General features: G+C 48.4%; 1 protein-coding gene across 2 annotated transcripts; it reads right to left on the reverse strand.

Annotated features, from left to right (window-relative positions):
* Positions 1 to 137: 137 nt before the first annotated feature.
* TAF12 (TATA-box binding protein associated factor 12) lies at positions 138 to 11,413 on the reverse strand. 2 transcript variants are annotated; one of them, XM_081335406.1, is made up of 6 exons: positions 11,321 to 11,413; positions 8,167 to 8,418; positions 7,811 to 7,888; positions 7,497 to 7,611; positions 1,989 to 2,077; positions 138 to 1,332 (listed from the first exon to the last, which is right to left on the reverse strand). In XM_081335406.1, the coding sequence occupies exons 2-6, from the start codon at positions 8,332 to 8,334 to the stop codon at positions 1,297 to 1,299; spliced, it is 486 nt and encodes a 161-aa protein (XP_081191532.1). In that variant the 5' UTR covers positions 8,335 to 8,418; positions 11,321 to 11,413; the 3' UTR covers positions 138 to 1,296. The 2 variants fall into 2 exon arrangements, with proteins under 2 accessions (XP_081191532.1, XP_081191531.1); XM_081335405.1 differs by lacking the exon at positions 11,321 to 11,413 and adding an exon at positions 9,637 to 9,861.
* Positions 11,414 to 12,548: the final 1,135 nt, after the last annotated feature.

Here is a 12,548-nt window from a genome sequence, read left to right on the forward strand (position 1 = left end):
GTGCGAGTGCCCACAGAGAGGGCTCTGAGTGCCGCCTCTGGCACCCGTGCCATAGGTTCGCCACCACTGACCTAGCTTGTTGATGCCATTTTCTTATTCAAAGAACTCAATAACTGTGGATGCCGCCTTAGCATAATTCACAAGACACCTTAGAAAAGCAGATACATAGGGTATTCATTTATTGTTACATTTTCAACTAGTGGAAACTTACACAGATTCTTCTTTAAAGTCCCTGTTGGGTGGCTCAACGCAAAGCTGATGCAGTCAGACCTTATACAGAGAACCAAAGACAATGAGGATGGGGAACCCAAATCAATGGCTGTTCCCTCCATTCAGAGTCTTGGCCAAGCACAGCCCCCACCGCTTGGCTGCTCCAATATAGCTTATCAAGTGTGAAGTGGGATGGGAGAATATACATTTTCGGCAAGAGTCTGCTTCAGAAACAACCTTCCCCTCCAGAAATAGTGAAGTCGCTTTCACAATGCACCACAATATCTGAGCCAGCAAATACTTCTATGCCAGTAAAATGCTGGGTGCCAAGTGTGCTTTTAGAATGCAGAGCCCTCCCGGAAGTCAAAAAGTGTATCTCACTCACTTACAGGGGGAAAAAAGGAACAAACCACAAATTGTACCCAAACTTCTGTTTGTCAGAGACTATCTTGGGAACAGTAAGGCAGTTTAACCATGCCAGAAGACTGCTTTTTTAAAATTGTGTAGCTCAAATCTGTTTCTACTGCATTTTTACAGGACTTGTGGTACAAAAAGAATTCAACTTTGCCCCCAGGCCACTGTTAAATAAAAAGGAAAGAAATTTGCTTCCAACTGAAACACTCCTGTCAATACTGTGGTCTTCTTTTGAGATCCCTCATTCATTTTCTGAAAGAAATCCAAATACCTTGAACAGCAACATTACAAGTGTGTGTGTGGGGGGGGGGGGGGATAGGAAAAAAAATATCTATGGCCACTTCTAATACTGTTCTCAAAAATAGCAATATATTTTATCCCGTGGACAATCCTGGACACCGTGTATCACATAGGAGGAGAAAATAAAAGTCTATGCTTCGAGATAAGTTCCTTTGGGGGAACAGATGTGAGGAGACCTATTGATGTTTGGCAGATCTTCTCTAGTAACCCTTTATTGCTGCACTGTGAAAATATATGCTTCTCTGTGAAGCATGGCAAAAAAAATAATAATTATCCAACAGATGACCTCAAGGACACTCCACAGCTTCAGAGGCAGACTTTTTTTTTCTCTTACAAGAGTCTCTTTTTTTTCTTTTTGATTTCTTCCCAGAGTTATTTCTTGGTAGTTTTGCGGATCAATGCCATTCTCTGAAAAGGGGGGAAAAAAGACAGCATGAACATGGGTTTCTTGATATAATGGAAAGTGTGGATGGCCTTGGGGGATGAGGGAAAGAGATGTGTGGATGACTTCCATTAGACTTGGTAAGTTAAATTAGGAATATGATTAATGGAACTCAAACAGGTAATGTTACAATTCACCCAAGAATCCATCCCTCCAGAATACCCGTAGCTATTGAGTTTTCAAGCTTGATTAAGGCTCCAGTTAAAGAGGTTTCTTCTCCTTTCTGCCCAGTTTAAATTACTCCCAAGGCATATCATTCTATATCTCCAAAATTGCCCTTTGAGTTTGGAGGAAAGATTCTATTTACCTATTCCCTTTTAGGTCAAAATAGTAATTTCAGGGTAGGCAGTCCTGGTTCAGAACAACATTCCCCACAATTTTTTTTTAAATAGAACCGCAATGAAGTATTAAGTGGGGAAAAAGTGTAGCTCAGAAGATACTATTATTTATTCTATGGTTAAATCATATAAACAATTAAGAAGAGAGATTTAGGCATGCATTGTGATTTTTTTTAAAAAAAGGCTAGGTAGAATTTGAACAGTAGAACCCTCTGCTTCACACAGCATCATTTTACTTAGGTGTGAATTATTTGGGGGGGGGGGAGAGGGGAAGAGATCCTTACCTGTTTGTGAGCTTCTGTAGTGCAGGCTTTTTTGTAGGGCCTGATTTCTTCAGAGCCAAAACCTGGGATCCACATATTCCACTGGCGTTCTGGGGGCAGCAACAGCATCGGTGTGGTTTGTAGTTGAAGAAATAAAATCATAAGCAGAAGACAATTTAAACAAGTAATAAACAGCCATGAGAAGCAGGTTCAGTCATTTAGAAAGCAATGAATATTCTACTATGCACAAGTGGGGGTGGGGTGGGGTGGGGTACAAGATAGACAAACTCAGCTACGGTGGCAATAAATGCACCAGTGGAAGATTTGACAGAACTGTTGAGGGACAGATTATGGAGAAAATCTTTCTATATAGTCACTAGGTGTCAAGAACACTAGGTTTTTTTTTTTTTTGGCCCAAGATGGCGACGGCCGCAATCTAAGCTTCGGGCGCTCTTCGAGGGCTCCAAGGAATTCGCTTAGGGAGGCCCACGGTATGGTCAGGCGACTCTGGGGGTGGGGGAGTTAATAAACAGCTGCTGGGCGCTATTCTTTGCGGCGCTGAGCCCCCCCCCTCCAAACTAGCGGCGCTGGAGAACTGCCGCCTGCCGACCTGTCGAGCTCTATTATGGCGCCGAACGCTGTTGCAGCGCCATGAAGCCCGGGACGCCTTGTCTGATCTCTTTCTTCTGCCGGCTTGCTGAGGATCGGCAGGACTGTGGATCGGCAGGACTGTGGGGGATTGGGAGGACTGTGGAACAGCTGCTGGGCGCTGCTCTTCGTGGCGCTGAGCCCCCCCCTTCCGAACTGTCAGCTTGTTGATCTGAACTGGCGGCTCTCGAGAATTGCCTGCCTGCCGTTCTGCTGAGCTTCGCTATGGCGCTGAGCATTATGACAGCGATGTGAAGTCCGGGATGCCTTGCCTTGCTTCCTTCTTCTGCTGACTTGCCAAGGCGACTTTGGGGATTGGGGGACTTAAAACAGCTGCTGGGCGCTGCTTTTTGTGGTGCTGAGCCCCCCCCTCCGAGCTAGCGGCTTCTGATTTGAACTAGCGGCGTTTGAGACTTTGCCTGCCTGCCGACCTGCTGTTCTCTGCTATGGCGCCGAGAAGTCCGGGACGCCTTGCCCTGCCCTCCCTCCTCTGCCTGTTTGCCGTGAATACCCTCTGCTTGTCGGAGGGGCAGCGGCGACGATCCCCACCGGTCAGAGATCTTCTTACGATCATCAGCTGGCTGGCGCCGTTTTTGGCGGCGCGGAGCCTTTTTCTCCTCCCGGATGGTGGCTGCAGATGGTGGGCCTGGTCATCGGCCCCGGCGGACATGTTGGCGAATTCCCGGACTTAATACATCTGCTGGGATTGCCTCTCTCCGCCGTTAGAAGATTGCCTGGACTGGCGGATGGGTGCTTGGGAAAGAATGTTCCTGTTCTCCCCCCCCCCCCCGGACTGGTGGCGCTGGCCGGAGATGCGAGGATTGACAGAGGCCTGGCCTGCCTGTTCTTACTTTCCCTGCTGACAGGCAGGCATTATGGCTAGCTCCATACCTGATGGGAATTAAGATCCCTCCTATTGATAGTCCAGTGTGGCTGGGACCGGACCGTGGTGGGAGGACGGTTTTGGACTGGCCAGTAACCACCTCACTGGTGTGAGAGACCAGTTGGGGTGGCCCTGGCTCAGGATCCCCTTTTCTCTCTCTGCTCCTGATTGGACTCCTCAGCCGGAGTGAGAGGACGACTGAGGTTGTCCCTTGGATTTCCATCTCAGGTGAGAGCTGAGATGGCTTTGCAGACTAGGAGATGTGCCTACTGGACTTTTTTTTTACCATCTATACACCATCATTGAGCGATCCTTTGGACACAACATCTGCCCTAAAAGACTATCCCAGCGCAGTATGATTTATTATTACTCCGAAGCGGACTTGTATGCCCTTAGGGCAGTTCCTGCCTCATGGGCGCGACCTGTCGCCTGTTTCCATACTCCCCTTAATGACGATCCCAAGCTTTGGGATTCCGAGAGGTGGCTGGGCTTAGATAGGGGCCTCGAGTCAAGACATGCTAAGAGGCCCCTGATAAAATTTTTAGCCGGTTATTTTAAGAGGTTAGGGAGGGGGAGGGAGGGGGGGAGGGAGGGAATCTTTAACCGGCACTCAGTCTGGTCCTGTTAGAGGTCCTGACGGGACGGGGTCGGGGGAGGTGGCTGCTGGTTCTGGGAATGTGGGGGTGGGGCTTCAAATCCCCACGGCGATAGGGAATGGCAGCAGGTGTTTGCGCGGAGGGCCATATCAACATCTGGGATCGCGCCCCCGCTATCTCCGAGCGGTGGCGCGCTCCGACCCTCCGGTTAGCACCCTCCTACCCGGGGATGAGGGTGATCAGGCCCGAGCTCAGGTTGGTCTATTTTAACGCTAGATCCGTAGTTAACAAAGCTCCCCTCATCCGTGATCTGATCGAGGAGGAATGTGCGGATCTAGCGTGCATCACGGAAACTTGGTTGGGTTCGGAGGGAGGGGTGCCTCTCACCGAGTTATGCCCGCCAGGTTTCCGGGTGCTGCACCAGCCACGGGCTCAGGGCAGGGGTGGTGGGGTGGCAGTGGTTATTCGGGAGACTTTGTGTCCCCGGGAGGCCACCATTGTCCAGATGGCCGGGAGTGAATCCCTCCTCTTGAGATGTGGTCCTCGGGTTCAGTTGGGCTTGTTGCTCACATACCTGGCGCCCAGCTGTGTGGCAACAGCCCTGCCTGAGCTGCTCGACACCCTCTCAGGGTTGGCGGTGGAGTTCCCCAGGCTTATAGTCCTGGGTGACTTCAACCTGCCATCACTGGGGGGGTCGTCGGAGTTAGCTCGGGAGTTCATGGCTTCCATGACAGCCATGGGCCTGACCCAGGTTATTGAGGGCCCTACTCACGAGGGGGATCATACTCTCGACCTGGTGTTCCTGTCTGGACAGTGGTTGGATGATCTGGGAGGGGGTTCTCCGTCCATCACCCCTCTGTCATGGTCAGATCATCACCTCCTGAGGCTGGTTTTTCATCATGCCATCCCCCGCCGCTGGGCGGCGGAACCGACCAGGTGGTTCCGCCCCAGGCGCCTAATGGACCCGGACCGGTTCCAGAGGGCGCTTGGGCCGATACCTATCACCCTTACCCACAGCCCAGTCGATGCTCTGGTGGAGGCCTGGGAAACGGCTGCCACCAGGGCACTCGACTGTGTTGTACCCATGCGACCTCTGACTCGGCGCAGATCCCGCTGGGCTCCATGGTTCTCTGTGGAGCTCCGGGAGATGAAGCGTCGGAGACGAGGTCTAGAGAGCGGTTGGAGATCCAGCCGATCCGAATCCGACCGATTGCAGTTAAGAACCTTTATAAGGTCTTATCTTGCGGCGATAAGGACGGCGAAGTCTAACTACTTTGCCGCCCTTGTCGCGTCCGCAGATAATTGCCCGGCCGCCCTGTTTAGGGTGACTCGCTCCCTCCTTAACCAGGAGGTGAGGGAGGATCCCTTGCAGGGACGAGCCGAGGAGTTCAGTCATCATCTGACGGACAAAATCGCTCGGATCCGGACCGGCTTGGACTCTGACTGGGCAGAGTCTGATGTGGAGGAATCAGGCGGTCTTGAGCATGTTATCTGGACTGAGTTCGACCCTGTTTCCCCTGATGATGTGGACAGGATCATGGGGAGACTGAGCTCCACCACCTGTTTGTTGGATCCGTGCCCCTCCTGGCTAGCTTATGCGGCTCGGGAGGGAACACGAGGCTGGTTCCATGCAGTAATAACTGCTTCTTTGAAGGAGGGTGTCTTCCCTGCCGCCTTGAAGGAGGCGGTGGTGAGACCCCTCCTCAAGAAGCCTGCTTTGGACCCGGCTGTTTTAAATAACTATCGTCCAGTCTCCAACCTTCGCTTTCTGGCGAAGGTTGTTGAGAGTGTGGTGGCGCATCAGCTCCCTCTGTTCCTGGAGGAAACTGATTATCTGGACCCGTACCAATCGGGCTTCAGGCCCGGACACAGCACGGAGACGGCATTGGTCGCGCTGGTGAATGATCTCTGGAGGGCTAGGGACAGGGGTTGCTCCTCTGTCCTGGTCCTATTAGATCTCTCAGCGGCTTTCGATACCATCGACCATGGTATCCTGCTGCGGCGTCTCAGGGGGTTGGGAGTGGGAGGCACCGTTCTACGGTGGTTCTCCTCCTACCTCCAGGGCCGCTCGCAGTCGGTGTTGACAGGAGGGCAGAGATCCGCCCCGAGGTCTCTCATTTGTGGAGTCCCTCAGGGGTCGGTTCTCTCGCCTCTCCTGTTCAACATCTATATGAAGCCGCTGGGCGAGATCATTCGTGGTTTTGGGGTGGGGTATCACCAGTACGCTGATGATACCCAACTTTTTCTTTCCACCCCGAACCAACCCAGTGATGCCCTCTCCGTGATGTCCCGGTGCCTGGAGGCGGTTCAGGTCTGGATGGGGAGAAACAGGCTTCGTCTCAATCCCGCCAAGACTGAGTGGCTGTGCATATCGGCGTCTCGGGTTAACCAAGTTATTCCACCTCTAACGATGGGGGGTGAGGTGTTACCCCCCGTTGATAGGGCTCGCAACTTGGGCGTCCTCCTGGATTCACGGCTCAATTTTGAAGATCACATAGGAGCCGTGACCAGGGGGGCTTTTGCACAGGTTCGCCTGGTGCGCCAGTTGCGTCCCTATCTGGACCGAGACGCCCTACGCAGTCACTCATGCGCTTGTGACCTCCCGTTTGGACTACTGTAACGCTCTCTACATGGGGCTGCCCTTGAAGACCACTCGGAGGCTTCAACTGGTGCAGAATGCGGCCGCGCGAGTTGTAATGGGGGTTTCCCGATACTCCCATGTAACACCTCTACTCTGCGAGCTGCATTGGCTTCCGGTTGCCCTCCGGGTGAAATTCAAGGTGCTGGTTATTACCTATAAAGCCCTACATGGCCTGGGTCCGGGTTATTTGAGGGAACACCTGCTGCCGGCATCAAACGCCCTTCGCCCAGTGCGCTCCCACAGGGAGGGTCTGCTCAGGGTTCCGCCGGTGAGAGATTGCCGGCGGGTGATACCCAGGGATAGGGCCTTCTCAGTGGGAGCGCCTGCCCTCTGGAACCAGCTGCCGGTGGAGCTGAGAACTGCCCCCGACCTCCGATCATTCCGCCGGGGCCTGAAGACCTGGCTCTTTGAGCTCTCGGGCCCAGGCTGAGGAGAAAATCTTAATTTGGGGCTTTTAGTGTACAGGGTGAATTTAATACTTTTTAACTGGTTTTAACTTTTGTATGTTTTGATTTTTAATTCCCTGTAAACCGCCCTGAGTCCTCAGGGAAAGGGCGGTATACAAATGCAACTAAATAAATAAATAAATAAAAAAAAACAACTTGATGGCACAGTATCAACATAATTGGAGGGGAAAGTGATTGTTCCTGCAATGTAGCCTAGGTTACATAGCTCTGCAGGTTATGGACAAAACAATCCAAAAGTGATAAAGTTAGCTGGCAGCTATCATGAAGTAGACACATTTATATCTTTGCACTGACCAAGATGCAGCTGGACATCCTTTACTTCCAAAGTGTTAGACTTGCGATGCCGTGCAAGCTGGCAGGCAGCGGTCACCACGCTTTCAATGAAGTCATCAGCAATCTGCAGCAACATCTGTCAAAATGGAATTCAGCATCAGCAAGAATGGCTGCTGCTGTTTCAGAAGGTTATTCTTCTGATAATTCAAGGTACTGACAGAGCATTCTTAAGACACAGACACACATCCCCAAGCGAAAAATTAGAAGGAATAAAACGGCACATTTTAATCAGAGAGGCTTAGACGTTTGTGATGCTCATTTCAGCTAAGACCAACCTCCTCCACATCTTCATCCAGCTGTTCATTTGGATCCACTTCTCTAACCAGATCCTGCAGTTTCTTCTTCGTTAATATCTATAGAAAATATTAGCATATTTTACCAGGTTCATTCTGCTATAGTCACTTCTCTGCAGTTAAAATCAAAAGATCTTGCTTAGAAGCACTTCCAGTCAGCAACATATACGATAGTACCCCTAAGTGGATCCTCTAAAGCAGCATGGCTGACTCAGGAATTCTGGGAGTTGAAGTCCACAAGTCAGAAAAGGACCATAGTTTCCCACCCCTGCTCTAAAGCCACCTCCACCCAGAGCCCTCCAGCTGTGCTGACTACATTTCACATCCTGGACAATTACCTGATTACTTTCAGGACTGAGGCGCCCCCCACTGCTGGGGGTCCCTGGCATCTTTGCCACAGAGGTATTGTTTGCCATGGAACTATGAGGAGGAGTATTGCCTGCTTCTGCTTTGATTGAAGAAAAGTTTGATAAATTGATCAAGGTAGACGGACCAAACTGGTTCATAATCTGCTGAGCTTTAGTCTTGAGGTCATAGAGCTTATCCAGATCTTGCTTCTTTTTTGGATTATGTGGACCCAAACCAACCAGCTAGAAGAAGAAACAGGCCTCAAAATTAAAAACAAGGTGTAGATTGAAATGTCAGTATCTTGGACATGTTAATTGAGTTCAGTAACCTGTTACTAAGAAAAGCAACTTATCAGTGAAAATACAGCAAGTATTGTAAACAGCCCATTTCTTAGTTTTTTTCCCCCTGAGCCATGTTAGTAGTATATTAATACAGCTCAGGCTGTATTAGTTTACTTTAACACTGCACCTTGTAACACCACTTCAAGACCAAACCATGCTGTATGTGTACAATCAAAAATAGCAAGTTCAATATAATCTTTATTACTTCAATTTTAACAAGAAGATCCAAGCAGAATAATAAACAAAAGAATATTTAGAATATTACAATGTTAATATTTGATTCTTATTATCATGCATTTACTTTATTCAACACACTGTGATAAAAAGACAATAATACTAAGTTTTGGAGGGAGAATCCAGAACTGCTTTCAATATAATCAAATATTTCTTGTCAAAGGAGAACCCATCTGCCATTAAAAAGAGCTGGCTATGAAAGCGAGGAAGGGCATGGAGCTCAAAGCCAGAATAAACTTTAGATTCTCTTTCCTATCCAATACTGGGCAAAGTTTAATTACTTTGCCTCATTCACATTGTGCTAGGATACTGGTTTGCATAGAAAGCGTTCTCTCTGATTTCGCGTGGCTCTCTCAATATCTATTTCCCAGGAAGACGTATCTTCTTTCAGGTTTATTTTAAAGAAATACACATACAGACTATTGGCTTTTTCTTCAATCTCACCTATTTGAAAGTTTCACAATTTATGTTTCTTGCACAGTAAGTAGGTACAATCCAATTTATCATTCATGGATTAACTGTTGTCCTAAAACCAAGTTAAAACTAGGTTCTTCTGGATAGGGGATAATTATAAAATATTCAATGGTTCCAACAAGAATGAATTGCTAAAATACAGAGAGATTGATAGAATAATAAACCAAACCTAAATTCTAATTTGTACAAGGACTCTGAAGATTTAGTCTCATATTCAATGTCTTGACTTAAGAAATTACACACAGATCATATTATATTGTTAATTAACAAGAAAGCAATATATTCTTGCAAAGTTTGTTTACCATTAGATTTCAATCTTGGCAAGATTAAAATTAAAAAAACACAAACCTTCAGCTTTTCATTATGATGCTAGCATGCCATGCAATGGTCACTTCAAGCCAATTTACTTACAGCTATCTGAGTATCTAGATCTTTAATTACATCAGAAACTGCTGTGGGGCCATTGAATGGAGAGGCCATTTTCAAAAAAGAAAAAAAATGTTCCTGCAAGTAAATAGTCAGAATTAACCTACATAGCAGTTGCTCCCTGGCTGTGAAAACTTATCAAATTCTTTCAGAGCATTCTGCAATACTGCCTCCAGCCTGAAAAACAAGAGACTTTGATATGCAAAACAAAAAAACCCCACCAGAACAGAGGACTTTTCCTCCTACATCTCCTTTAAAAATGGTCTTATAATCTTGGAGGTTATTGTTCCAAACATTTTGCCAAATTCAATATGATATCATTGACAACACAAGCATGAGTTTACAGAAATCAAAGCAGCAGTTACCCAAAGACAATCTCGGTGATATTATGTTCATCAAGTAATTAAAAGTTCAAAGTGACTAAACAGCTTTGGTTATTATTAATGAGTTTTGTGCTGTACGAAGAAAAGTCTTCATCATGGTTCCTCCAAGCGGGGAATAAACATGGCAACTGCTTTGGGAAGAAGGTTGTAGTTCATTGCAGAGGAAAGCCAGACAGAAGGATGGATCCAACAGGAAAAGAGAGAGTGAGCACATGTGGGTAGTGGGTTTTTATACTCTTTTGTCTGGAGTTATTTCCTGTTTCAAGCTTTGTATTTCCTTTGTCACGTATTCTATCCTGAGCCTAGGTGTGCCCCTCTAGGATTCTTGCTGGTTGTCTGTCCCAGCCCACCTCCCTGGGGGCAGGGTATGTAGATTTTAGAAGTCTTCTTAGCTTCAACCTTCCTGAATGGTTTACATCTGCATTTCTATAGAGTTGGTTTCTGCTTGGGGGAGGGAGACTTGGGGCTATTAAGAAAACCTGGGCATGCTTTTCTGCCTTTTTAAACTTCTTTTTAGGAAATGTATTTTCCTGCCCTTTTAATATTTCCTTCTCTGGGGAGCTGACTTCCCACACTGCGTTGCTTGAGTAGGTGTACACATGGGACTACCACAAAATACAGTACCGATAACAATAATGCACTAACACAAGGGTCTCCATCCTTAGCAACTTTAAGACTTGTGGACTTCAATTCCCTGCACTAAGAGACAATTTATTATTTTTCAAAACACATACACAAGGATAAAAGGCGACATACAGGTGTTTGAAAACGAAGACCTACGAAAGCAGGGGACGCTTGCAGTCAAGAGGAAAAGGGCAGGAAGTCTATTTAAGACAGGGGTCTTCAAACTTGGCCCTTTTATGACTTGTGGACTTCAACTTCCAGCGTGCCTGGCTGAGGAATTCTGGGAGTTGCAAGTCCACAAGTCCTAAAAGGGCCAAGTTTGAAGACCCCCGATTTAAGAGAACCCAAGTATTGGAGTATCGGGCTGACAGTGTGTGAGCGTGTGAATAAGTTACACCCCCCCCGAAACCAGCCAGCCAGCCACGGGAGGTTGGAGGCCAGGCACCCCGCTCAGGCCAGCCTACCTCAAGGTCCGTGTGTGTGTGTGTGTGTGTGTGTGTGTGTGTGTGTGTGTGTGTGCGTGGGGGGATGTCCTTGGGCTACACTTAGATATGGCGCCCACGCCGAACACTAACGTGGAAACGGCCATCTCCGACTCCTTTTTCTCCTTATTTTAAGCGGGGTTTCCTCCCGGCCACCACCACGCTGTTTCTGTCACTCACCGGCGTCTCAGCTTCTCATAGCGTCCGGGTTCCCTTAGCCGAGCAGCCAGCCGCCTTCGCCTTCAGCGGGTCTCCGCCTACAGAACACTTCCGGGGTCACGACCTCGAAGCCACGGAAGTGTCGGGAGACGCCCCTTTTATCAGCCCGCGCGCCAACTGGCCTGCTCATCCACCAATGGGGGAAGTCCCTTTCTGCCCTTCTATCGTTGGGCGGCCCTGGTTTGACTGCGCAAGCGCCACAACTCCCGCCGCTAGCGGGAGTTGTAGTTCAAGCGCCCGCGGGGAAGTTTTTCAGCGTCTTGTTCTGTGCAAGAAGCGAACCCCGCCAAACCGGGGCGAGGAAGAAGAAGACTCTCGTTCTGCCCCGGTAGACAGCACTGCCCGCTCGCAGCACGGGCCTGTCCAGGGGAACTGTCAATTTTAAGAGGTTCATTTGGGCAACCTGAGATTAGTTATTTTTGGTGAACTTACTTCTTTGGGTTAGTTATTCTTCAGCGCATTGTGCCGACTTCGGTCCGCAGGCTAAGCATTTTGTGCGAACAGAGAAGAGAGAAGAATGAGGGAAACCGATGGATTTTGCACGAATATTTTGGGAAAAGGAAATAAATGATGACAATTTTATTGTCACTTTGAATGTACACCAATCGGCATACGTCAAAATGAAATTTCGTTGCATACAGCTCTCAAAGGCTCACCACCTCCGATATATACTCCTTGTTTGGGGCCCGCTCAAATTTCACATTGTCCATTTTAGTCTCTAGGGAGTGAACGATGGCAAACAAGACAGATGGAAATGGGGCTCCATGTGGATTAGCCCTCAAATTCGCTTGTATTCTGACAACCTCGCCTTCTTTCCTTTTTCTGATCCTGACTCTTCCACCCTTTCCTTAAAGAGGCCTTGCTTCTTTTCGCCCCTGGAGTACGCTGCTGCTGCCGCCACCAACTCCTCCAAAAGCCTCTCTCTCTCTTCCTCTGGGCCTGCCGACAGCCTCCTCCAGTTCCTTCGCCCCATAAGCTCCAGGTCCTCTCCTCCTCTGCCTCCTCTGGAAACAGCCCTAATTTGCAGTAGAATCCATCACTGGGCCAGCAGTCAGATCTTGCTGCTGGTAGAACAAATTCAAACAGCGCCAACAACTTTTAACGGTCTCACCAACAGTTCCAAAACAACTAGAAACTCACCAGGCCAGCAAAGATTGTCGGTCGTATGTCATATGTTACCTTAGTTCCA

Source organism: Vipera berus (assembly GCF_964194415.1).
Source record: "Vipera berus genome assembly, chromosome: 9".
In the NCBI taxonomy this organism is placed as follows: domain Eukaryota; kingdom Metazoa; phylum Chordata; class Lepidosauria; order Squamata; family Viperidae; genus Vipera; species Vipera berus.